The sequence below is a fragment of the Cucumis sativus genome, chromosome 2 (assembly GCF_000004075.3).
Source record: "Cucumis sativus cultivar 9930 chromosome 2, Cucumber_9930_V3, whole genome shotgun sequence".
In the NCBI taxonomy this organism is placed as follows: domain Eukaryota; kingdom Viridiplantae; phylum Streptophyta; class Magnoliopsida; order Cucurbitales; family Cucurbitaceae; genus Cucumis; species Cucumis sativus.
The window spans coordinates 2,391,806-2,419,082 of NC_026656.2; the positions used below are offsets into that span (position 1 = coordinate 2,391,806).

A 27,277-nucleotide genomic window follows, 5' to 3' on the forward strand; every position below is an offset into this window, starting at 1 on the left:
TTAACAAAATCTCGTAAGTAATCTCTATGATTGATAAACCTCTCCAAAATAGTTTCTTCCATAGATATTATTTAAGACTATTTTATAACTACATTAACTAAAATCTAATTATTCTAGTGAGATTACATTGATGGATCAATCATAATGGATTTGAATCGCAAACTTAATTCGAATGTTTTCACATTTACTTAGCCATATTGCAAATATTGTTTAATTATGATTGATGTTGTTCGCTTAGCATTGTCTAGTATCATTGTTTTCTTACTATTTAATCATGACACATTTGGAGTTCACATAATTTCTAAGCACAATTAGATTGATTCTCTTACCTTCACAAATTGAATTCGATGCAAATCTCACACAATATTCTACTTACGCTAAACAACAAAACGTAATCAAACAAGACTCTCTCTTTAAATTAAATGAATCCATCACTTAAATTTAATTAAATTTGTAATTTAATTTTTTAAAAGTGAAATCAAAATATTTAGATTATAAAAGTACGACTATTTTGATAGGAAAGGTTAAAAAACGGTGCATAACTAGTAAAAAACAGCAAAAGCAAATTAGTCTTCCAATACCAACCAAAAAGTTCACATACAAATACATACTTTTTGGAGAGGAGAAGAGTTAAAAAGAAATTAATGGTGGAGTAGAGGAGAAGGAAAACTGAAGAAAGAAGTTGAATAATAAAAAAAGGTACCTTCAGAACTTCTGTCTCTTTACTGAGAGAAGAAGAAGACGACCAAGGTCCATTAACTTCTTTACAAACTTGCAGAATCTTTATCTATTCTTCAACAATCCCTTCAACAATCCTCCAAAACTCTCTCTTTTTCTCTCGCTTTGGTTGCCACTGTGAAGCCCAGGTACCAGAAGCATCGGAAAAAGCTACTAGTCGGGAATTGATGGACGAAAATACGGCTAATAATGTGGCTCAAGCCATTGCTGTATCGCTCGACTGGAGCTCCTCTCCAGACGCTCGAAAAGCTGCTCTCTCCTATCTAGAATCTGTAAGCTTCACCAGGCTTTGCTTTTTTTCTTGTTTAATAGTTTATGGGTGTGAGGAAATGCAGCTAATTGTTTTTCTGTTGGGTTTTTTTTCTTTATGCATGAGTGGGAATTCTTTTGAGTTGAATGAGATTTTTTTTTTTATTATTATTGATGATGTTTTAATTGGGTTTTTTTATGCGTTTTGATTGTTGTTGGGTTCTGGGTCATGGAATCGCATGCTTACTTGGGGTTAATCTTATTGTATTCTGAGTTTTGAAAGATATTGGCAGTGATTGATTTTCTGGTTTATGCAAGCACTTACTTATTTAGGGGCAAATTATGATGAATCTTCAAAGCTTATTAACTTTTGGAAATCTTACTATATTGTGAGTTTTGAAAGATACTGCCAGTGGTTGGTTTTCTAGTTGTTGAAATCACTTGCTAAATTTGTGATGAATCTTCAGAAGTTGTTGGTCATTGTGAAATTCAGCACTATGGAATCAGATAAACCTTTAAATGTTTTTATCCCCTTTCTGTTTTTCTTCCATCATGAAACTTCTTGAAGTATTGATATCATTAAATTTTCTATAACCCATCAACTTACGCTTTGGAGTTGATTAATGATATAACATAGTATCAGCTCGTGTGTTGAACCCTACCATGTCATTTTCTTCTCAACTGATATTGATATCCACCTGTTGGTTTTTCTACAAATTTTCAAACCCACAAGAACATTGAAGTATTGATATAATTAAATTTACTCTAAACTCACAACTTAGGCTTTTGGGTTGATTTTATTTAACAAAACCAGGTGTTAATTATTTTATTTATTTATTTTAAATGGAAGTTTCTTTCCCTGAATTTTTTCTCTTTCATGAAAATAAAATTTTGAGCAAGTGAAAAGTGACTTTTATCGTCTTCTCTTGTTCTCATACTTTTTTCGATCAATTTTGTAATCATCATAGTTTATTCCTTCATTTTTCTCAGTGAAAGTTGTTGTCTTTACAAAAAGAAGCAATCCTCATAGATTGTAAATTTTGTTCTTGATTCACGATGACCTCCACTTAAATGCTTGTGTTTTTGAGTGTTCTCTTCACTTTTGCAGATCAGAACTGGCGATGTTCGTATTTTGGCCAGCACATCCCTTCTTCTAGTTACAAATAAGTGGTCTTCTGAGATTCGGCTTCATGCATATAAAACGCTACAAGTTTGTGATTCTATCTTTAAATTCATCCTTTGCAGTAATCTTTGCAACTTTTGTTAGACAGACAATTTATATTTATTTGGTCATCTGTGTTTGGATTTTTTGTATAAAACTGGAGCATAGGGAACTCTTCCAGGTTTAAGCATAGATTTTAGCTGAATTTAAACCTTTTAACTTTTTCTGAAAATGTTTTTGGGTTCCAATTTCTCACTCTCTGTGGTCCTAAGTAGATTTGACCTGAAGCATGACTCTTTTATTATACTAATTTTCCATATGAATATAAATATAAAGATTTATGGTTGAAGTTGATTAAATTAATTTTATTTTGCCCGTATTTGTTTTTGGTTTTGAAATTCTTAACTCTTAATCCCCTTTTTTGGTTTTCCTTCATTGTTTCAACTGTTACATATTTGAATTATTGATTTTATCTCAAAATTTTATTTTTAGCTGTATCTGTTCTATATCTTTATGCAGCATTTGGTTCGTTTTCGGTGGGAGGAATTAAATTCTATGGAGAAGAGAAAATTTGCAAATGTTTGCATTGATCTTATGGCTGAAATCACGTCTCCTTGTGAAGAATGGGCTTTAAAAAGTCAGTCAGCTGCTCTGGTTGCTGAGGTTTGGCTCTTTAGGAACTGCAGGGTCTTAATTTATTATTCAGTGTAATAGGGTTGATAATAGTAAATGGGTGTCATAGATTCTTTTTTATTATGATTTGGTCATGATTTTGTTGGATTGGAGACCTCTTTGTAGTTGGTTCGGCACCTTCTTCCGTCTGTTGTGGGCTTTTTTTTTAATGCCATCTTTCTTTTATCTTTTCTCAAAGCTCAGTTTCTTTTAAAAAAAAACAAAAAGCCAGTAGAATATGAGAGGGATATGTGCAAGGAAGGGTTATGCTTCTTGTATTTTCTATCAGTTTCTGTATAATTCTTTGCATCTTAGCTTTCTTGTTATTATGAATATTTGGTTTGACTCTTGACTTGTTTTGTAACTTGTCACAGATGAATGCATTTTTTTCCATATTTTATATAAAAGCATTCATACATATTAGTTATTTCTCTCTTTTTTTGCTGATCTACAGATTGTCAGAAGAGAAGGATTAAGTTTATGGGAAGAATTGTTCCCATCTTTGGTTTCCCTGTCTAGTAAGGGTCCTATACATGTAAGTTCCATAATTCGTTGCTTCAGAAATTTCTGCACTAGAAAGAACCAAAGAAAAAAAAATCAGGAACATTATTTCTTCTTCCTTCATTTCAACAATTATACTCATATAATTAATTATGTTTATTTAATTTTAGGCTGAGTTGGTTTCAATGATGCTGAGGTGGCTTCCTGAAGATATTACCGTCCACTATGAAGATCTAGAAGGTTCATCATGAACTTTCATTAGTGTATAATTACTTCTATTATGTTATTTTTTATTATTGACAAGATGGCGAGTAGCATTATAGTTTATAAATTTGGTAACACATAATTGTACTGGTCCAAGTCTCTGCCTCTAAGCTTTATCTTCTTTGTTTACATTTTTAAGTGATGATTCAGTAACTTGCTAAGGATTTTCAGGTGATCGGCGCAGAGTCTTGTTGCGTGGGCTTACTCAATCTTTGCCTGAAGTTTTTTCTTTGTTGTACACAGTACGTTCCATCCCTTAGCATTCACACACTTACTCATTCTAGATTTAGGATGACATTTCTTTTTGTTAAATAGTTACTGGAGAGGCACTTTGGAGCTGCCCTGAGTGAAGTAAGCAGTCAAAGGCTGGACGTCGCAAAACAGCATGCAGCCGCAGTTACTGCTGCCTTAAATGCTGTTAACGCTTATGCTGAATGGGCACCATTACCGGATCTTGCTAAATATGGTATAATGCGTGGGTATGATATTTTTATCTTGTTCTTTGTAGAACCTGAGTTGGGGTTGTTGGTATATTTAGTTCTGAATGCACTCTCAACAGGTGTGGCTTCTTACTCCGTTCTCCTGATTTTCGCCTTCATGCCTGTGAATTTTTCAAGCTTGTCTCTGCAAGGTATGTGGCAGTGTTATGCATGTTCTCTGCAATCCTGAGCAAATGTCTTGACTTACATTTTATTTTGCATGTAAAATGCAGGAAAAGATCTCCAGATGCTAATACAGCTGAATATGACTCTGCCATGAGAAATATTTTTGAGATATTGATGAACATCTCTAGAGAATTTTTTATCAGAGGCCCTCCTAGTTCTGGCCTGGTTGATGAAAGTGAATCTGAATTCATGGAATGCATTTGTGAAAGTCTTGTATCCATGGGTTCATCTAATTTGCAATGTATATTTGGGGACAGCACTCTGCTTCCACTTTATCTTCAACAGGTAATTATGATTGGTTGCTCCCTCAGAGCTTTGAACATTAGACTTTAAGAATGTGAAACACTTGCAAAGGCAACCCAAGGAGGTTTTCATTTCTTGGGTCAGGCTAACTAAAGTATATCATTGACATAAAAGAATTGTGCTTTTAATGGATTTCAAGATTTATACATGGTTTGCACATTGGAATATGCCTTCTTAACTACAGCTATTTTTCTTGTTGTAGATGCTGGGCTTTTTCCAACACGATAAATTAGCTTTTCATTTTCATTCCCTGCACTTTTGGCTGGTATGTATGGGTTTGTACATTGTTTTTTTTTTAATTCTTGATATTACAATATCTTGCAGACACGGTTTTATTTCAGCTTGTACCTTTTTTATGCTCAATAGGCACTAATGAGGGATTTGGTATCGAAGTTGAAAGTTACAACCCATTCAACAGGAGATCTTTCAAAACCTAATTACCAAGGCTCTAGTTCTGCATCGCCTGATAATGAAAGGAGATCAATCTTAAGTTTTATGACTGATGATATATGTACTGTAATTCTTGATATATCTTTTAAGCGACTGTTGAAGAAAGAAAAGGTCTCCACTATCGTGGCACCCTTACTGGGGGGCTTGGAGTTGTGGAGTGATGATTTTGATGGAAAGGGTGATTTCAGCCAATATCGGTCAAAGCTGGTATGTATGACTGCTTAATTTAATATTTAATCATGGTAATTTTTGTATTTTATAAGAACACTTCTCGACTTGTTTTACACTTTCAATGTGAACTGAAATTTGTTTTCTGGAGATATTACTCTATGCAGACTCTTTTCTAGTTTCTTCAACCTCTTTGCAAAGAACTTTCCCATTTTTCAAAATTTCATCCCTAAACCCTAGTCAGAACGGCAGCCATGGGATGTTGAATCCTTTCCATCTATGAAGCTTCTTTTCAAGGGTTACAAACTTACAAATTGTTGGATCCATTCGTTGTACTATTACTTATTGTTTGTTATTATATTATTTCTTACCCCAAAAAGGATGCGAGCAGTTCTGTTTCTGCGTGTGTACGTTAGAACCTTTTCAATTGTATATATGCAAGGGAGGAGGAGAAAGCTTGTGTTTACTTAATGAGTTGGTATTTTTATTTTCTGGATGAGAATTTATTTTGAATGGCTCGTAGGGAATATCCTTCCAGATTCGGATTATAGTTTCTTGTTGGAATGTTTCAATATTCTTTCTAATATTGATGCAAAATTTCTCGATGCAGTTGGAATTGATAAAGTTTTTAGCTTTATACAAGCCTGTCATAACCAGTGATAAGGTTTCTGAACGAATTATCACTATCATCAAGAGTCTTTCGCTTTTACAAATGCCTTCTGAGGTTTGATTACAGTACCTTGAGTTAAACTCCCTTGTAGTGCTTATGAGTTACCACTGCTTTTTTGTAACTGTAAGATTTGTTCTGATACAGGACATAGCTATGTTGGAAAGCATGCAATCAACCCTTGACAATGTTGTAAGTACAATATTTGATGAATTTGGTGCAGGCAGTTCTGAGATTCAATTGCAATTGCGTGGAATTTTTGAAGGTTTGTCGTTAACCTTTTGTTCTAATAGCATTTTGTGTTTGATTAAATTTGTTCTTTTGAGTTGACTGGTTCTTTGACCCCAGGTTTAATTCAGCAACTTCTTTCATTAAAATGGAGTGAGCCAGCCTTGGTGATAGTCCTTGCACACTATCTAGATGCTTTGGGTCCCTTTCTGAAATATTTTCCCGATGCTGTTGCAAGTGTCATCAATAAGTTATTTGAGCTCCTAACATCACTCCCCATTGCTATCAAGGTTCTTATTGACTTATACTTTGTATGTGTAAAGGGACATGCTTGGATAATTGTTTAATGCACGTCTTTTTGGCAGGATCCTTCTACAAGAGCGAGGCTACAGATTTGTACATCTTTTATTCGTATAGCAAAAGCTGCTGATAGAAGTATTTTACCCCATATGAAGGTTTCCTTACCCTATGGTCTTATTTATCACTCATGTGCTTGATATGCGCACAATTATCGACAAGCATACATATAGATTCACATTCACTGTATTGATGAGAGTGAACTTGCCTTCCCCTGTTTTCTTTTCCATCCTTGATATCTGTTCATCTTCTTGCCTCATGCTCTTGACACAATTTATATTAACGAAAAGGCTTTAATTTATCATTTTCCCCTAAATCAATCAATAACAACACAATCTCAAAATTAAGAGAAGTGTTGACAACTTTCGCATGTATCAATTGAAATGACCAAGAGACTTAGCTTATGATGGGAAATGGAATTGTCATCATTCATGTTATCTTTTTTTCTTGCATAGGGTATAGCTGACTCCATGGGATATTTACAAAGAGAAGGACGTTTGCTTCGTGGTGAGCACAATCTTCTGGGTGAAGCATTTCTTGTAATGGCTTCTACTGCTGGGTAATTAGCAACTCATCTGCATTGACTGCACTTTATGGTCAACAATGTGTTTTATGTTGTATTTTCAAAAGATCTATGATGTCCATAAATGTGATTGGCTTCTGGTTAGAATAAGTCTTTTGTTTTTTTATTTATGCTAAAAGTATTGTAGTCACCTATTTTCTTAGAAAATTACCATTCAGTATTAGGAAATGATTCTTGATATAGTGGATTATTGAAATAGGCCTGGAACTGGCTATTTTGTATAAATTGTCTAACATCATGCTATTATTCCACTTCTACAAACCTGTTGCAGAATTCAGCAGCAGCATGAAATTTTAGCTTGGTTGCTTGAACCTTTAAGCCAGCAGTGGATACAGCCTGAGTGGCAAAATAATTATTTGTCTGAACCCCATGGTCTGGTTCGTCTTTGTTCCGAGACATCTACAATGTGGTCAATTTTCCACACCGTGACATTCTTTGAAAAAGCAATTAAGAGAAGTGGAACAAGAAAATCCAATCCAAATATGCCGGAATATTCAACCACAAGTTCTCCTCACCCCATGGCTTCCCATTTGTCATGGATGCTACCTCCCCTGTTAAAAGTAAAGTACATTCTATGATTGTTACTTACTAATTCTTACGATTTCTTTTGAAATTCCATGTTTGGTTTGAAGTTCTTCATGTTCTCTCGTAGAATTATTAACCAGTAAAAAAAAAAAAGAGAGAAGGAAATTTTGATGTCTCCTATAGCACATTGGCATGTGCAGTCTCCTCATGTAGTAGTGAGGTGGGCTATGATGCATGGACACCAAGAATTCCTTTCTTTTCTATTTGAAGCTATCTGTCTATAGAACAAATCACAGTTCCTGTGTCAGATTTTTTTCCCAAAAGAAAATTCTAGTTCACTGTATGCACCGAATGATAACCATCAGTATCTCTTTGATATGCAGTTGCTCCGTTCTTTACACTCCCTTTGGTTTCCAGCTGTATCCCAGACATTACCTGGAGAGTTCAATGCTGCAATGACTCTGAGTGATACTGAGAAATTCAGTCTTCTTGGTGAAGTGAACCCTAAACTTTCAAAAGGTGCATTAAGTGTCACAGACGATCCTCATTCTGACATGAGCAAGGGAGGGGGGCATTCAGAGCCTAGTGAAACTGACATTCGTAATTGGCTTAAATGTATAAGAGATAGTGGGTAAGTAATGAGTAATGATGTCATATCTCTGGTCTGTTCTTGTTTGTGCAATATATAATTTTTCTTTCCATATTCTTCATGGTTCCTGCTTTATAATACTTTGTTTTGTTTGTTTACTTAACCAGATAAGATATAAAGAAAAATATTACCATACTATATCAATTCTGTTTTCATGATAATAATAATAATTTAAAAAAAACGTTAGTGAAGATTTTAATGGCTGAAAGCTTTGAAAGCCATCGGTGGTAATGACAAGATGACTGTTGCTGGACCATGCTCGGCACAGGAGAAGGGAGTAGGTTTGGGAGGAGTCGTTTGAGGAGAGAAGAGAATCTTTTACTACATAGGATATTTCTATTCTTCTTCAAACCACCTTTTGAGCACATATATGATACTACTCTTCGTAAAGTCTTCTTTGAGCATACTCGCTGTGTTTTTCCATTTATCTTCATTGGATTTTAGGCTTCTGATGAAAGAAATGTACACTAGTATTGTAGTGTTAAACGAATGGCTGTTTTAGAAGATAATTAGGGTTTTAGTATTACAGTATGTGTCATTATCCCTTTTTCTTTATTAATGCCATTTAAGCAGTTTTGTACCCCTTTTGATTTTGATGGCTTTACCCACCATACTCTTCATCTCTCCATTAATAGTTTTGTTTTCTCCATAAAATATGATCGTACAGAGTATGTGTTCAAGTTCATTTGATGGCTTTATTTAGTACCAAGTACTAACTTGTCTTTTATATTTTTAGGTATAACGTCCTGGGTTTATCAGCAACTGTTGGAGAATCGTTTTTCAATTGCTTGGATATTCATTTTGTCTCTCTTGCCCTAATGGAAAATGTCCAGTCAATGGAATTCAGACATTTAAGGCAGCTAGTTCATGCGGTTATTATTCCTCTGGTTAAGGGTTGCCCTCCACATTTGTGGGATGTCTGGCTGGAGAAGCTCCTGATGCCATTAATTCAACATACCCAGCAATGTCTGAACTCCTCGTGGTCCAGTCTCCTACATGAAGGTAGAGCAAACGTCCCAGATGTCCTTGGAATCCCTTCAAAGACTGACTTGAAAGTGGAAGTTATGGAAGAAAAGTTACTCCGAGATTTAACCAGAGAAGTATGCTCACTTCTAGCTGTTATGGCTTCATCACCACTTAATCCAGACCTTCCTTCCCTCGAGCAATCTGGACATGTGAATCGTGCAGTTATTTCATCTCCCAAACACTTGGATGAGTACTCATCAAGTTGCATGGTTGGGTAAGTGTGGTATCACAATTTTACCAAAATAAACTTTGTGCACAATTTTTCTAGAAACTGTGCATCTGATATTCAAGTTCTTCTCTCTGATGTATGTATATGGTTTTTCATTCTTTTCCCTTCAGCTTCTTATTAAAGCACAAAGGCTTAGCCATTTCAGCACTACGAATATGCTTGGACGCATTTACATGGACGGATGGTGAAGCTGTGGCAAAAATTTCTTCCTTCTGTTCTACTTTAGTTCTCTTAGCTATATCAACAAACGATGGGGAGCTCAATGAGTTTGTTTCCCGGGATCTTTTCTCAGCAATTATTCAAGGATTAACTCTTGAGTCGAATACTTTCTTTAGTTCTGATCTGGTTGGTCTTTGCCGTGAAATATTTCTATTTCTATCTGACAGAAACCCAGCTCCTAGACAGGTTAGGTTGATTTGCTAGCTTATATTTGGTATAATGCCAACAAATGTAACACACTACAATCCTAATTATTAACGTGCTAATACAATATCTTTTTATTAAAATCTTTTAGGTCCTGCTCTCACTCCCCTGCATTAAACATCATGATTTGGTTGCTTTTGAAGAAGCTTTGGCAAAGACATTTAGTCCAAAAGAACAAAAGCAGCATATGAAGAATTTGCTTTTATTGGCAACTGGAAACCAATTAAAGGCACTAGCAGCTCAGAAAAGTATAAATACCATAACCAATGTATCAGGTAACTACTATAAACTTTTTTCTGCTCTGTCATTCTAAATGGTTTCCAAGCTCTACTGACATCTCCTTTCAAACCTTCAGCGAAGTCACGTGGTTCAGTCAGCGCTTCAGAGACCAGATTGGATGAAGGAGATTCTATTGGCTTGGCAGCAATATTGTGATGTACAGGAAATGAGCTCTTACTTATCGCAAGTCTAACCGATGTGTCAAACATAAATGGCTTCAGTTCATCATCAAAGCTATGCTAAGGATCCGTATACTCTTTCAACATCCCATATTCTAAATTATTCTTGATATGGGCATTACACTTTTCTAGCTCAGAAAGATCTCCTTCGCTGGGGTTTGAAGATGTTTTCCAGATCTAAAGAGTTCACGTTGCTCACAGGTTTTATGAACCTGTATGACTTAAATAGGTAGATGACAGTATTTATAAGCCTACAAATCATAGTTTAGAGTTATTTAAAGGTCTTTCTTTATACTAAGTTTTTTTCTGTCAATGCTTGTGTAAGTAATTTTCAGCTACATAGCTGACTATTTTTTCACATTAAAGAGATGAGCTTTTTAGATAATCTGATCCTTAAAATCCCTTTCCTCAATTACATTTCTCCTTTCATTGCTGCAGAGATTAAATCAAATTAAAACCATAAATGACCAGAAGTTATGTGAAAGGAGCTCAAATCACTCTACTTTTGAACTTATAATGTTTTAATTACATCACAATATGTCCAAATCACTTGGTTCATTTGCTCTCAAGTCTTCCTTCTGTTGCTGTCAAATAATATAAGAAAAATCAATTTCAAGCTAGCCTTGAGACATAATTTTAAGAATAGTTCGAATTTGATTTATGAAACTATAGATTTCAAAACAGAAGCTCCAGAATGGTATTTTAATCAAAAACTTTTTTCTCATCCAGAATTTTTCATTAATCAGTTCTCAGACTATGAATAAAAAGAAGGAACTAACGGCTAAGCTTTTCTAAGTCTTTTAAACTAGATTATAAATCTGTTAAAATCTAGAACTAAAAGAATGCACAATCAAAATAAAAATTAATTAAAAGTTGATAGCATACCAATCAACGTTATAACTATTGAAACAAAATTTAAAAAATACATTTTGGCATGTTTGAAAATATATGCATTACATTTCGACCCTTTTCTTTCACCTTATATAATGTTGCTTGGATGTACAACAACTTGCGTTCTAAACAACAGTGGAATATAAAATTCACTATAGGCATTCGATGAGAGAGAATAAGAATTTTGTTGTATACAGTGTGAAAACTTGGTAAAAATAAAATACATTATAGTCTACAGATGAGAAATGAAACAAAACAATTGAAAATACGGTAACTCAAATAAATAAGTGGATGAATTTGAACAAAATAAGATTTAAACTTGCACCAAAATTTTTCTTTCTATGATAGGACGTAGACAATAGACAATCATAGAAGTTGATGGAAAAAGAAAAAGGCAATTTCCCTTTCACATTTGAGAAACCAGGAAGTTACTGTTTGAAGATTTGGCGTTTAAAAAAATGAAAAAACTCAGCAGCAAAGAACTTCCTCAGTCTGCCCTGTGCTCTTCGCTAATCTATAGATATTCTTCAACTATTTCTATTCTTCTTCTTCCTCTTCCTCTTCCTCTGATGCAACTTTTAACCACTGAACCAAAGATATATACAAGTTACTCTATCTATCTGTGAAACGAAACAAATAATAGAAAATAACAAGTTTCTTACTTCAATAAATTTCTCAGCCTGCTTGACAAAAAGCTTATCTGAATCATCCGCTTCTTTTTTCTCGGCATCCCACTTCAGAATGGCCTCTTCTTGAATGATTTCTTGGTCATATAGTTGCCACAAAATCTGAAATGCGAAAATGAGAAAATCATTCACCAAAAACCTCGAGGGAAAAGATCACAAATTCACAAATATTGGTCTCTCCTGAAAAACTTACAACTTTTCAGCCTCTAATATTATCTAGAAGAACGGTTTATATCAATTATAATTAACCTCAAAGAATAAGACACTCATGCTTTCTAATGAACATCTAGAAAGTACATTTTCCAAGAAAACAATAAAATTACCTTAGTAAAATGTGGAGTGAATTCCTTGGCAGATTCCAGGCATATCTCTTCAAATTTTAATATCACTTCAATCTGCACGGGATATAGGGATTTGTTTAACTGCTTGCTACAATTTCATAAAGCATAGGAAATATACTGGCTAGGTAGCAGTAGTATTAACTATCGTGGTCAAGTATATCAGCTAAGTGGTGTTAAAGTCGCAATACCTCTTCATCCAAGTCAGTTAGGTAGTACTTCAAAAGTTTTTTCCATTTTGTAATTATACTTGTAGTATTTTTCAGCAGTTCACCTGAAGCAGATGGAGTTAGTTTGGCAGTTTTTTTTTTTAAAAAAAAAAAGGAACAAAGAGTACATGAAGAAAACAAGGACGGAAACTGTACTTCTGAGATTGTTTTCCTATCAATATAGTAATTGTATCCTATAGTGAAAATCAGAAATAACAACATTCACTTGTTTAAAATTAAAATAAGAGTACTAAAGGATTCTACAATATTAGCAGGATACTCAAATTTGGAGATCCAAACTGTAAGCTCTAATCCAAGGCAAACATCAGAGGCAGGGAGACTAATTTACGACACAATAAATTGCAAATTCATGATGATAAAATTTTCAGTTTACTCAAATCTCAACTCCTTGCATCATCACAGCATTTACACGATTTACATGAATACTAAAGAGTTCGGTATCATGAGACTTTACTTAAGGTAGCATTTTGTTTATGAACCCAACATCAAGATAACGGAACAATTGATGAAATGTTAGAATAAATAATAAACAAAATGTCACTAATGTGTATGTAACATTTATTATAAGCATTTAACCTTATTTAAAAGGGTAAAGTGATTATTTATTACTTCAAATACCTTCATGAATTTTTATAACTTTTGCAAAAATAGAAATATTCATCCATGTCAACATTTTTATTGATATTTCTATCAACATTTTCACTAGATTGAGACCTCAACATTTCCATTGACACTTCCATACCATAAAGGAAAGGAAAGAAAGATCATAGCTCTTACTTGATGAACCACGTGAAGAATCTAAGGCAAAGTTCATCAGAGAATAAAATATTGCTCCTGCGCAATCTGAAGCCACCTTATTAAATGACAACCTGTCGCAAGAAAGCTAATTTGAGCAAGCAGCAAACCAACACTGAGCCAAAGTTTTAAAGCATCTCAACTCTTTTGTACAGAAGCAAAATGTTCTTAGTTAATTGTAATGAAGAAAAACCAAAATTTTTAGGTTTGTATTCTTAAATCATTTCATCTCTTAGAGACAATTTTAAGCGAACAAATGCCTGCCATAGCAAACACTAAAGAAAAATAATCGCTATCATCCAGAAAGTATATTTTGGAAAAATAAGAGACAAATGCCCTCCAGAATGTCACTTACGTGTGCAAACCAAAAGTTCACAACAGGAAATCTCACTTCTAAAAGATATTAATCTCTTTTTTGCCTTGCGAGGCAAAAATTGAAGACATTTTGCAAATGTGAATCAATTTTCAAATGTAAAAGCTCACAACAGAAAGCATTTTTTTTTTTTAAGAAAAAGAGAGCGTTAGTCTTCTTTCACATGGCACAATCTTGCAGACATCTTGCATATGCAGGAATTCAACAAAATGTCTATCAGAGGTTTTAGAACACTTTACAGTCAAAAAAATGATGGATGAAAACAATAAAATCAATTTGTTCAAGAGACAAAATCAAGGAGTTCCTCCTCCATCAGTTTTTGTAAGAAAAAAACTCGATTTTTATGGTTTGCTGGGTTGTGTGCTTTATTGTAGGATATTTGGAGGAAAGAAAAACAGTGCTTAGATGTGTGGAAAAGGACCCTAGAGAGATGTTTGGTTCTTGGTGAGGTTCCATGTTTCAAGACATCTTAGTTAGTTGAAAATCCTTTCTTTTGAAGGGGCTTCGTTTTTTGTATGTCTTAGTATTCTTTCCATTTTTTTCACAATAAACAGTTTTTTTTTTTTTTTGGTTCAAAAATTCAATAGAACAAAAAGTAAAACTAAAATTTGGGTAGTACAAACCAATGTAAATTAAAATTCAAAAGTGAAAGGAAAAAATATGCAAAATCACCGGAAAAATCATAATAGCATACCGCAATGAGTTTACTTCCAAAATTACATTGGCTACTTCAATATTTTCATGCACAGCCCTCAGAAATGTTGCTTCAACCTGTACATAAAAATTAATAGAGGTTAAGCAAGCAAAAGACTGTCCCTGCCACCAGATGTCAGAAAAACAAAACATCTAACCTCTTTCTCGAAGTGGATGGAGTCATCTCTAGAGCTTTCGTTATCATCACCGTCTGAGACATATGAGTCGGACTTCAACTCCCCTGAAGGTGGTAAAACGTTAGCATCTTGAGTTAACTCCACCTCGTCATCTGGTGCTTTATGCAGAACCTTCTCGAGTTTATCGGCGGGAATGGGTGCAACTGAATGCCTCCATTCTTCTTCGACACTTCCTTCACAAATTGACCAAACATAACCTAGACCTCCCTTCCCTAGCTGAGAACAGTAGAGAATGTCAGAGTCAGTTGCTACGAAGTTTCCATTCTGATAGACTGATACTTAATAAAGTTAAGGACAAAAATCCCTAGCAAGAGACATCTACATTATTGATTCTAATCACCTAGTATTCTAAGCTCACATTCCACATATCGTTTTTTAACAAAAAACTTAGACACAACTATCCAAATTATGACTAGGTTAAAAGATCTGAAAAATGCCAACCTCAGATGCAGGCCAGCCTTGCATTTCCAGTGGGTTGGACATCAGTGCACTATTTGACTTGTCTGTTGTATCTGCAACTGCATATGCCAAAGCCATGTAAGAAGTTGCTTCGTACATTACACAGAGCACCTCAAAACTAAATGGCATTGATTGAGTTCAAAAGGAGAAACAAGAAAATTAAAAATATTAATTAGCAATTTAAGAGTCTAAGAGCCAGCTTGGATTGACTTGAGAAAAAAAAGTGTTTTTCCAAAAACCCATTTTTATTTAAACTCCTTTGATAAAAATGGTTTAAAATACACTCAAGATTCTATTTTTAGTGGTTGCCAACTAGTTTTGCTAAAAAATGACTTATTTTTTAAATTAAACACTTGAGAATGTATTGCAAACACAGCCTAAGTTTGTTCACACAAGCATTCCACTCCAAATAAATATCCATAGCAGAATAGTTTTTCAAATGCTTTGAGAGACCACCAAAAACCAACAAAATTTGGTCAAATCATGATCATTTTCCCACAAAGAGCATTTTCATTAGAAAGTTTATTGTTTCTCCCTCTTTATGCCCCAAATCCGACAGAATTGATGGACATAAAGATACTCGTCTCCTTATACTGAAGAAATGAAACAAAACCCCTTCTAACCCAAACCATGTCACCTTACCACTCACCCTCTCGTTTATTCCCAATCTCTTGCCAGCCAGAAAACCCCTGATACCTCTCTCTCCTTAGTCTTACTATCTCTTCCATAATTTCATTACTTTCAATGAAATCGTATCTTCAGGAAAACATTTAAATTCTTCTTATAGTAAAATTTACTCAAAATGGAAAAAAATTGCCTTGAGTAATTTATTACATTCTACAATACCACTGCTATTATCTGCGTATTCCAGCTCCTCATCGCTATCTTGATTGGTTGGCTGCTCAAACAAAGATACCTTTGAATATGATGGAACAGTAAACTGATCCCCTACAACAACCTGTGTAACATCAAAATAAAAAAGTCAGCAGAGCTACAATAAACAAGGATCAAGAGGCGTTAAGTTCATATGTTACGAGTAGAAAATAAACGGTATACATAAATGTGATCTTTCTTATTTGAATATTTAATTCAATATATTTCTTCAAAAATAAAAACATAACTGACATCATATTTGCTCATAGTTGTAACAAGTCTGATCAATCCTAGCCATGTTTAAAATAATCAATTTTATGACCTAGAACCTAAACCTTATTTTCCATGTCCAAAAACTACGTCAAAAATAAAAGAATACGCACAGTAAAACACCATGAGTTTCTAGAATATAAAGCCAATATATATACTGGTTGATGAAACTATACAAGATATGAAATAACATCACCAACTGCACCAAAATTTCTTATGGGTCGTCGGGTGGTATTCTTATTTTGTGGAAAGAGGATTCACTCACGGTAGATGACTCAATTCAAGGGGAGTTCTCTGTTTCTATTCATTGTAAACTCAATGCTGGTTTCTGTGGATGGATAACAGGTGTGTACGGCCCCTCATCTTATAAACGTAGAGACCAATTCTGGTTGGAGCTTTCTAGCCTATATGGCTTGTGCAACGACAACTGGTGCGTAGGGGGTGACTTCAATGTAGTCAGATGGTTGAATGAGAAGAGCTCCGGCACTCGCCCGACTAGAAGTATGCTTCGTTTTAACAACCTGATTGAGGAATTGGACCTGGTGGATATTCCCTTCCGAAACGGAAGGTTCTCTTGGTCCCGATCAGGGGTCAGGCCCGCTGCTTCAAAGCTCGACAGATTCCTTCTTTCCAAGCCTTGGATGGAGTTCTTTAGAGAAGTAAGTGTGGAAAGACTTCCTCGTACCACATCGGATCACTTTCCGATAATTTTAAAAATGGGGGCTCATTCCTGGGGTCCCACACCTTTTAGATTTGAAAATGCTTGGCTGGATCATCATCTTTTCTTTAAAAATGTTGAGAACTGGTGGGGCAGTTTGGTGGCTGATGGCTGGCCTATATTCTCTTTCATGGAAAAGCTAAAAGGTCTGAAAGCCATACTAAAAAGTTGGAATAAGGAGACTTTTGGTAATATTTTCTCCCAAAAACAGGTGCTGATTGATAAGATTAACTCTTTTGACTCACTTGAAGAGTCAAGCTGTCTCAACGAGGCAAATGTGAAGGAAAGAGAAAACTGTAGAGGGGCTCTGCTTGATTTGATTGTGAAAGAGCAGAAGTTGTGGATTCAGAAGTCGAAGCTTCATTGGCTTAGGGAGGGGGAGGAAAACTCAAGCTTCTTTCACAGATGGGTTTCGGCTCGCAAAAGTAAGAGTATTATTTCCTCCTTGGTTAGTATTGATGGGAAGACTCTTGTCACAGAGAAGGAGATTGTGGATGAGATCCTTAGCTTCTTTTCAATGTTATATGGCACAAGGGTCTCCTCGCCGTTTATTTGCGACGGTCTTAATTGGAGAGGCCTTAGCTTACAGGATTCGAATTTACTTGAGGCTCCTTTTACCGAAAAAGAAATTAGAGAAGCTGTTTTTGATATGGGTTGTCTCAAGTCCCCTGGCCCTGATGGCATGACTGGAGAGTTTTATAAAAAATCATGGAACATTCTGAAGCCCGACCTCGTAAGGGTGTTCCAAGATTTTTTTAAAAACGGAGTTATTAATAGAAGATGTAACGAGACTTATATTTGCCTCATCCCCAAAAAGAAAGAGGCGGGCCGTGTCAGTGACTTCAGACCAATTAGCTTGATTACCTCCTTGTATAAAATTATCTCCAAGGTGCTTGCTTCAAGGCTTAAAAAAGTTCTTCCATCGATAATTAATGACTCTCAAATGGCTTTTGTGGAGGGAAGGCAAATCCTTGATGCTATCTTAACTGCTTCCGAGGCTGTTGACGAATGGTCTTTAAGAGGCAGAAAAGGCGTGCTTTTGAAGCTCGACCTGGAGAAAGCTTATGATAAGGTGGATTGGTCTTTTCTTGATATGATCATGAAACTTAAAGGCTTTGGTAAGAGATGGAGGAAATGGATTTGGGGATGCTTGTCGACAACAAACTTCTCCATAATTGTCAATGGGAGGCCTAGAGGAAAAATTATTGCTAAAAGGGGCATTCGTCAAGGTGATCCTCTTGCTCCTTTTCTTTTTACGATTGTGGGAGATGCTCTTAGTTGCCTTATCCACTACTGTAATGAGAAAAGGAGTTTAAGAGGCTTTCATTTTGAGAACCTGACAGAAGATTTAACCCATCTTCAGTACGCAGACGACACGCTTCTTTTCTCTTCCTGGGAGGATGGAAATCTAGAGAATTGGTGGAAGGTGGTTAATATCTTCCTTATGGGGGTCGTTCTTTCCCTTAACAAAGCTAAAACATCCCTGATTGGCATTAACCTTAGCAATGATGACTTAGCTCCTTTTAGTGAATCTACGGGATGCTTGGTTGATAATCTTCCCTTTAAATATTTGGGCTTCTCTATTGGAAGGGGTCATAATAGAAAAGAGATGTGGAACAATCTTGAAGAGAGATTCAGACACAAACTTGATAGGTGGAGGAATGTATCCCTCTCCAAAGGGGGTAGACTAACTCTGGTGGCAATCAGTTCTCAACAGCCTCCCTTGTTATCTCTTCTCCCTTGCTCAAGCTCCAGTTGGCATTATTAATAGATTGGAACAGATGATCAGGAAGTTTGTTTTGGACAGGTGGATCTACCGAATCCAATTGCTCATTCGTCGTCAACTGGGAATGCACTTCCGCCCCAACTTGTTACGGTGGTCTTGGGATTGCTCTCTTTTAGGCAAAAGAATATTGCTCTTCTCACTAAGTGGTTTATGGAGGTTTAGCAAGGAAGAAACCTCTTTATGGAGGCGATTAATTGTGGCCATCTATGGTTTAGATGAGAATGGGTGGTCTACCAAAAATCCAAACAGGGGAAAATCTCATAGATTATGGGCTGGTATTTTAAAGCATAAGGAGATATTCTTCAATTTTTCTGCTTTTGTTTTGGGAGAAGGAACAAAAATCAAATTTTGGAAGGATAAATGGTGTGTCGCGGAAACACTTGCAGAAAAATTCCCTAACTTATTCTCTTTGGCGCTGAATAAGGAAGCTTATGTGGCTGATTGCTGGTGTACTGCTACTCATTCTTGGAATTTGGGCCTTAGAAGAAATATGCTCGACAACGAGATTGCCAATGCAGCCTCAGCTTTAGAAATTCTCCACTCGTGGGCCCCCACTGAAAGGAATGATAGTCTTAAATGGATTCCTAACATAAATGGCAACTTCACTACAAAATCTACTTTTCTTAACTTAACTAAGAGATCTCCCAACATTGCCGTTCCCTTGATTCGTCAGATTTGGAAGAATAAAATCCCGAAGAAGGTGAAGTTTTTCTTATTATCGGTCGCTTACAGAAGCCTCAACACCCATGAGAAACTACAAAAAAAAATTCGGAACACTTTGCTTAGCCCCTCGATGTGTTGCCTATGCGCTAAAGATGAGGAAACGTTGGATCATTTATTTCTACATTGTCCCTTCACAAGAAAAGCTTGGTACACTCTGTTTGGTATTTTCGATTTGGAGCTTTGCCTTCCTAGCAAGATTGATAGATGGATGATTGAAGGTCTTAACTTTAGAGGTTACAGCCCTAAAGGAAACATCTTATGGAAATGCGCGACGCGTTCCCTTTTGTGGAGCATTTGGAAAGAAAGGAATAGCAGAATCTTTGACGATAGATTTAATTCTTTTGATTCTTTTTGGACTGTGGTTCAACACACAGCCTCTTGGTGGAGTACGAATTACACCAAACACTTTTGTAATTATAGCCTTTCTATGATTTTCAACAATTGGAAGGCCATTATGTCTTAGTTCCTTAGCTTCTTCCGGGGAGGGCCCTCTCATCCCTCGCCCTTAGGTTGTTCTGTTTTGTTATATGAATATACTTGTCTCTTATCAAAAAAAAAAAAAAAAATGGGTGAAGGTAAATTTAATATAATATCAACACTCCAACGGCCTGAAAATATGTAGAAGATCCAACAAGTAGAGATCAATATTAAAGTGGCAGAGTGCAATGATAGATGCTCATGGTCCCGTGAAGCAAACAGATCCTTCACTGGCAAATCATTAGTCACCCATCTGTCCGCGACTTCTCCAATTGATCAAACTTTAAGGAAGGTTTTATGGAAGTCTAAAAGCCCCCGGTGAGTCAATATAGTCATATGGATAATGTTATTTGGAATTCTAAATTCCTTTTGTAAGAGACTCAACTCTTATGAGTGTCCACTTATAGTTACAAAACTAAACAAGATTTAAGCATAAATTGATTAGAACCATCTTGCATTGGCCTAGTGGTAAAAACGAAGACAATCTCAATGACTAACTAAGAGGTCATGGATTCTATCCATGATGGCCACCTACCTAGGATTTAATTTCTTACGAGTTTCCTTGACACCCAAATGTTGTAGGGTCAAACAGCTTGTCCTGTGAAATTAGTCGAGATGTGTTCGAGATGTATGTAAGCTGGCCAGGAAACTCACAGATATTTTAGAAAAAGCATAAATTGATTAGACAAGTAATAAGAATTTTAATATCGAAAATGTTTCTTTTTATAAGAAACAACTCTTGCTAAGAAAAATTGAAGCCTAAAAGCCAAGCCACAAGAAGGGTTCCAATGTGAAGCTAGTGAGATAAAACAAACATGAAAAGCAACTTTCTAGTTCTAAAAAGGGCATCAGAAGTTTGAAATAAACAACACAATCCAGCATAACTGGAATATCAATCAGCTATAGGTCAATTATCAATCGAAGGGCCACCTTAGTCTTTAGTGCAAGTTACTTGACACTCGTGAGGCCAATTCTATCGGATATTATAATTTTCTGTGCATGATTCATGAGTACTATAAATCAGTTCAACTGCATTAATAACCAAAAAGAAGGAACAATACCTTGAAAGACAAAATTACACCAGGTTCCAGTTCTGCTCCTGACTTTATAACAACTCCATCACACACAATAGCATTACTGATTTTACAACCATCTTCAATGGTCACATTGTCCCATATATAAGAGCCTTCAATTTTAACATTTGATCCAATACTACAACCATGCCCAATAATCGAATTGGTAATTTTGGTGTTGTCACCAATTTTGCTGTTATCTCCAATAACAGTAAACGGACCAACCTGGGCAGAGCGTGCCTGCAGTATTTCTGAAGAACCAACGTCAACAATCTTTCTAAAACACATGTAAATTCTTAATAACTGGAACATACAAGGGAGGTGCTACAACTCTGAAGAAGCTCCATAAAAACAATTAACCAAATTGAGAGTCATAATCAAACCAAATGTCACCAACATGAAAATTGACCCGAATAAAAAGAGTCAAATCTGAACATACTTGATACTACTACACATTGAATTGATGAAATCATACAATACAAATTCAAACTTCATGAACTTCTTTTGAGGGACGAATCAGAGAGACAAAGGCTGAATCTATAAACCTATTCATACTTCACAAATCCTTTTGTAATAAACCTATTCTGTTGGCCAACTTGAATTGGAGGCCATTTCTTTGATTCCTCCTTTTTGGCCCAAGGCTGCTAGATTGTTCACCTTTTGTTGTTTTCAATTATCTTTTCTTGTTTCTCATTTAGAAGCATAAAAGGTAATAAAAAAATCATATATTTATGACATGGCTTCTCCATAAAAAGGAACCAATGAAGCATTAAGTAAGCTGGTGAAGAGGAGCTAAAACTGATCCATGGAACCATTTAATGAACAAACAATTATGTCATCGAATTCAAAAGATAAGTCGTTGACATTGCAAAAGATGATATTAGAAGCATCACAAAGCAATACAACAAAGAAGAAAAATACAAGCTAATGAGCTTTTGAGTGTACAGGAAACATTATAATATAAGGGTTAAGAAAATACTGGTCCCCAGAATGAAGTTGAATAACATGAAGAAAAAAATCAACAAGCCTTGCCTAAATTTAATCTATATGATGAATTGTTTAATCATTACCTGATGCTCGATACATTCCCTGCCTTTCAAGTTTATAAGTAGAGTTCCCAAAGAATTTAACATCGGGTACCAGTGGATATGTCCACCTTTGTATTATGTCCTTACTTACGGTGTCATAGCTTCGATAGTTATCAATTCTTGCTGCATAGCTTGAGCAAATTTCGTGTGTGTAAATCTTGTAACCCATGATCTGAAAATCATTGTCCAAAATTATATTTGCAGTAAACATTTATAGTACTAAATATTTTTTATAAGAAACCTAGATTTTATTCAGAAATATGAAATAATGTACAAGGGTATACATAAAACAAACCCACCAAAAGAAATCTCAAACCCAATTAATGTTCATAATTCTTTTTATAAAAAACAGAAAACGTATATTCATCAAAAAGCCAAGAAAACAACCCAAGGGTAAAGGGTTGGGAGGAACCTCTGCAAGGAGCTAATGAAGAAGAACTTTCCAATTGTTAATAACCATAACATAAACTATAATTACAACAGAAATTGGCATAGTTTGTGTGCCACCAAGAGGTTGTATGCTGAACAGAACCCCAAAAAGAATTTTAAAGAAACAGATGAACTTATCTCCAAAGATCCTACTATTTCTTTCTTCCTAGGACACCACAAAAGACAACAGGAAGCACTTCCCCAAATAATTTTCCCTTTACTATAAAAAAAAACCACCTAGCCCATCAAGCATCCACTCATAAATCATTTTGGGAAGGGATGATGAAATTTAATGCACCGTAAAGCCGTAAAGGTGTAAGAAGGCAGCTTTGGTAGTAAACTTGCGGAAGAATCAAATTCCATTTTAAGATATCCAAATTACAATGGACCACCCAAAAATTTAGGATTTCCATGAAGACAGTGGCACTACCAATTTCTCTGTCTTGTAAAGCAAGTCACAAGACTTCTCAATTTGAAGTCTCTCACACCTGATAGCTTTCTCTCTACGATCTTTTTTATTTTATAGAAACAACTTTCATTGAAAAAAGTGACAATACACGAACATACAAAAAAAACAGCCCACCAAAACACCCCAACTAAAGGAAGAGGTTCCAACTGAGTAAAATGTTGCTAATGGAATAGTTACAAAAGGTCTTCAAAATCAAAGCCTAAAGGGATACGTGAAATCTAACCAAAGACCAAACCTCACTATAATCCCTTTCCCTACCACAAAACACCCGACTATCCATCTCCCCCTAATCATCCAAAATTACCGCACACACCCCTACAAGTCAAAAACAAACTTCATTTCTCTTAGAAGGGCAAATGGAAAAGGAACTCCTTGATTGTCACATGAACGCTCCTTTAGCCAGCAAAGCTAACACCAAAGAGCAATACACAGCCCGCACATACTGGCACTCCCAAAATAGATGATCAGGGTTTTCCTCCGCCTTCCAAAAAAGCAAACAACAAAAAGGTCCCACAAGTGAAATCCTTTTCCTAACAAACCTATCAACGGTGTTAACCCGACCAAGCAAGACTTGCTAGATAAAGAACCTAACTTTCTCATGAACCTTAATCCTATAGGGGAGGGATCCAATAACAAACTAAACAAGGATTTGACGTAAGACAATAGAAGAAAGACTTAAAAGCTTAAAAGGGTGCTTATTTTTACACCAGTACAATGCAGTAGAAATAACCAAATCATGAAAGAGATCAAAACTAGAAAAATGGTTTCAAAAAAACAAGCCCGAATAATTGCCAACCAAAGGATTTTCCAAGTCAAAACTATGAGAGTTGAAAATGAAATGCTTAGACATTTTACACCAAGAGATTACAATAAAAAAAACATATGGTCAAGGAAGACATCAAAGTGTTGAGCTTTGTTGTTGAAGAGGCAATGGTTACGCTCAAGCCAAATAGACCAAAGAAAAGCTCTAATAATTTGCTTCCACAGGATTCCCTTTCTAGCCTTGAATGGGTGAATTCACACTTGTTTTCTTATGCCCTTTTATTCTTTCATTTTTCTCAACAAAAAAATGACCCAAAAAAATAATAACAAAAAAACTAGCAATAAATAAAAGAAGCTAGATTTACAAAAACTAAAATTCGTATTTTAAAAAAAAAGGTAAGAGGTCCATACTAAGGAATACGTACATCATCTAAGAGCAAGCCCTTGACAAAATGACGACGCAGATGTTGGTAGTCAAAATTGTCAGTAAACAGGCTGAGTACTTCTGGGGAGCAGATATCTATATAACAGTCCTGCATAACAAGAAATGTGAAGAGGTATCTGAGGACATATCACATGTTTATACATACATACATGCACGCGAGTACGTATGCTTTCTAAAACTTTCGCTGGATAGGAGATCCAGTTGCAAAACTTTGATGCAAAATGCAACAAAAATCCCACCAACAAAAGACTAATTAGAAAATTTGTAACATTCCCCGTCCCTAGCTCATGTTTCGACCACTTGTCCTCTCATGTTAAATTTTTTTTACCAATGAAACTTGCTTCTTATCATGAATATTATAACTCAAGATGTAACAATAACACTGAAAGTAAACAAGATAAAGCACTTATAGGTTAAATTAAATAACCTGCATGTCGTTATGAAGTGATATGGAAGAATTATCCATTATCAATGACTTGTCCAGATGTATAATTCCTTTTGAATAGTCAACCCTGTCCTCATAGTACACGAGCTGCTTAGTATTGTGATCAATTGCCATAAATAGTTCATCAGTGCCCAGCCGAGATTGGTGTGTGATAGGAGAAGGCTTTGACCGTTTGACAACCATCGTCATTACGGCATTACTATCTTTCTTCTTTCTCTCTTTATGTTCTTGAAGAGCTTGCGTAAGTGACATGTTGCTTATGGTGTCTCCAGTGATAAGTACAAAATCACCATGTATCTTCAAAATGGGAAATTAGAGGTATTATAAGACACCTGAGTGAAACAACCGACGGAAACTGGATGACACAATGAATCATTCGCAAAAGTTATGAAACTGCAAAATCACTCATTATGGCAGTTCTTTGGGCAAACACTGCCAGAAAATTTAAATAGTGTGGTAAATGAAATAGTGACTGTAGAAAGTTGGTTTTTGTCTTTACAAAATGCCGTCTTGATAATCTTCACCACATTTCCTTTTATTTTTCGGGTAGGAGGGTGGGGTGGGTAGGGGGGAAGAATTGTTTCAATTATGAAGAAAAGATAATAAATACAAGAAAATTAACAGACTACAAAATGTAAGAAACTAAAAGACAAGACAAAAGGGAAAATACAGCGAAAAAAGAAGAGTGAACCACGATATGCACATCACTTTTAATATTGTATACACCCGCCTAACCTTTCGTTTATTGCATTAAACATGTCAATGCATGAATATCCTTTTGTATGAAAAAAAAACACTGATATGTAACAAGACAGCAGTGCTGGCAAAAATAAAGTTGAAAGACTTGAAAACAAAGGCACGAAATTTCAAACCATGGTTCGGTTAATTCTACTTCGAGTTGAAGTCATATGCTGAACAAACTCAAACTGAATCAACCACTTTTCAGGAAAGATACAATAATCAAAATAGCTCAGTGGGCAAGTTCTCAAGGGTTACAATTGTTCCTTGTTCTTAACTAATAAGATGAGTATACCAAGTTATAGAAAACCAAAGTAACAAGTGTGGATTTGAGTAACTAGAAAATATATAAAAATGTTTATTCTGGAAATGTATCAAAAGCTCAAAATACATATCCATAAATTTATAAATGTGTGTGTCTATATTTGAATTTGGGAATGGATAATCCATCAATAGCTCAAAATCCATTTCATGTGCCAGGATTTAGTTCTTATAGTAATGCTGGTATAAAAATAAGTCCCATATATCAGTAGACATGCGTACCACATTTCTTTCGTAGATAAGACGAAGGGCATCTCCAGCACTAATGGAGTTGTGCGACTCTATAGTTCTTACTGCAAAGTCTGGTAGGGATACCCAATCAGAGTTCTCCAAATAATCAATTACTTGCTTCGAGTTAGCACAGCAAAATACAAACACCTCTTCAACACCAGCCGATTCAAGCCAGGATAAGGTATAATTAATCATCGGGACATTTACCAGCGGCAATAATACCTTTAGACAAAAAAAATAACAGATTAATCAATGGAACGAAAAACATCGTGCAACTTTCAATGCTTCAAAAACGTTCTAGCTTAATTAAGGCCTTCATACACGATCTTCTATCCAACCACCTTACTGCAAACTGCCTCTAAAATATGAAGCATGACAGTACAGTGGATGATTAGCAGAGCTATTCTTCTACCTCTAAAGTTTTAAGTTTTGTCAACCGCTTAAAAAATTTGTACAGCAAGTAAATATACAGCTAAGTGACAATTTCAATTGCATTTAACTTGATATTATTGCCAATACAGAAGCTTAAAACAGGGGTTTTTTTAAACACCCCCGAATAGAAGGTCATACTTTTCACAACTAAAATCAAACTACTAGCCCAATTATGGACACGTAGTAAGAAATGAATGTCAAATATGATTCCAAAGAAACACTTCTGGTTTTTAGGAATATACCTTGGGGCGTTCAAGCGTTATGGGGCGAAACTTAGTGGTAAAGCTATCGGCAAGAAGAACAGCCTGCAATGAAACTCGTGCCAGCTCCTCATGGTCGTCGGAAACCCGCGATGCTCCCTTTCTCTGAGCACCCATTACTTCTTTATTTTCTTAAAGCAGAAAAAAAAAACTATGCAATAAGTTGATGTGCAGAGCAATAGCAGTGCGATAATCAGCAGTTCCGAATGGCAGGTTCAACAGAATTGCCACCCAATTTGATGAATGGAAAAAAAACCCTAATTAAAATCTCCAGGAACGAATATGGAGGGCAAAAGTAAGAGAATCTTGGTGCTTCCCCCCTTTTGTGGGCTGGGTGTAAGCTCTCAGACTTACACAGACCTTGAAGATGGTATCAAATGGCGTCTTCACACAATAAATTAATACAATATCGATTGAGGAAAACGTTGAAGTGACAAATTCCTTCCTTTTCTTTTTCCATATGGTTCGGAATTTTGAAGTTTGCTGGTTGAATTTTAGTTTATTTATTTTTAATAAACTTTAAATTTACTCTTAAAAGTATATTCGTATATTATACTCTTTTTGTTTTTATGAAAGTAAACATTATTATTATTACTATTTCATCATTTTAATAATATTTAAGTTTGAAGAGATAAATATAAAATTTATTGAAAAAAATAAACAAATTTAAAGTATATAGATGAAAGAATATTTTGATTTTTTTAACTACAAATATGTTTTTTATACTTAAGACTAGTGACTTACTTAGACAGGTTTTT

At 35.3% G+C, this 27,277-nt stretch overlaps 2 protein-coding genes across 4 annotated transcripts; one reads left to right on the forward strand and one right to left on the reverse strand.

Annotated features, from left to right (window-relative positions):
- Positions 1-639: 639 nt before the first annotated feature.
- On the forward strand, positions 640-10,729 carry LOC101217267 (protein HASTY 1). The gene is made up of 22 exons (XM_031881171.1): positions 640-1,010; positions 2,096-2,197; positions 2,669-2,812; positions 3,276-3,356; positions 3,493-3,562; positions 3,758-3,828; positions 3,902-4,065; positions 4,146-4,217; positions 4,299-4,536; positions 4,757-4,819; positions 4,921-5,211; positions 5,783-5,896; positions 5,987-6,104; positions 6,188-6,357; positions 6,433-6,522; positions 6,880-6,983; positions 7,279-7,567; positions 7,916-8,163; positions 8,918-9,421; positions 9,547-9,841; positions 9,951-10,134; positions 10,215-10,729. Exons 1-22 carry the CDS (start codon positions 906-908, stop codon positions 10,292-10,294), a joined length of 3,597 nt encoding a protein of 1,198 aa, XP_031737031.1. The 5' UTR covers positions 640-905; the 3' UTR covers positions 10,295-10,729.
- Positions 10,730-11,344: 615 nt separating this feature from the next.
- On the reverse strand, positions 11,345-26,997 carry LOC101217025 (translation initiation factor eIF-2B subunit epsilon). 3 transcript variants are annotated; one of them, XM_011650479.2, is made up of 15 exons: positions 26,502-26,997; positions 25,819-26,049; positions 24,520-24,834; positions 24,073-24,180; positions 21,970-22,159; positions 20,888-21,150; positions 15,826-15,937; positions 14,962-15,038; positions 14,482-14,736; positions 14,325-14,401; positions 13,240-13,331; positions 12,424-12,506; positions 12,218-12,289; positions 11,871-11,996; positions 11,345-11,793 (listed from the first exon to the last, which is right to left on the reverse strand). In XM_011650479.2, exons 1-15 carry the CDS (start codon positions 26,634-26,636, stop codon positions 11,746-11,748), a joined length of 2,184 nt encoding a protein of 727 aa, XP_011648781.1. In that variant the 5' UTR covers positions 26,637-26,997; the 3' UTR covers positions 11,345-11,745. The 3 variants fall into 3 exon arrangements, with proteins under 3 accessions (XP_011648781.1, XP_011648780.1, XP_031736633.1); XM_011650478.2 differs by having other exon boundaries at positions 15,814-15,937; XM_031880773.1 differs by lacking the exon at positions 26,502-26,997 and having other exon boundaries at positions 15,814-15,937; positions 24,520-24,869; positions 25,819-25,953.
- Between the last annotated feature and the right edge of the window lie 280 nt (positions 26,998-27,277).

Excerpts from the sequence above, each read along its gene's own strand:
- LOC101217025 (XM_011650478.2), bottom strand. The coding sequence starts at position 26,636 with ATGGGTGCTCAGAGAAAGGGAGCATCGCGGGTTTCCGACGACCATGAG. Across the intron at positions 24,181-24,519 it reads CACTTCATAACGACATGCAG|GACTGTTATATAGATATCTG; the intron begins GTTATTTAATTT and ends CTTGTTATGCAG. Across the intron at positions 14,402-14,481 it reads CCATCCACTTCGAGAAAGAG|GTTGAAGCAACATTTCTGAG; the intron begins GTTAGATGTTTT and ends TTTTATGTACAG.
- LOC101217267 (XM_031881171.1), top strand. The coding sequence starts at position 906 with ATGGACGAAAATACGGCTAATAATGTGGCTCAAGCCATTGCTGTATCG. Across the intron at positions 6,523-6,879 it reads GTATTTTACCCCATATGAAG|GGTATAGCTGACTCCATGGG; the intron begins GTTTCCTTACCC and ends TTTCTTGCATAG. Across the intron at positions 10,135-10,214 it reads TACCATAACCAATGTATCAG|CGAAGTCACGTGGTTCAGTC; the intron begins GTAACTACTATA and ends TCAAACCTTCAG.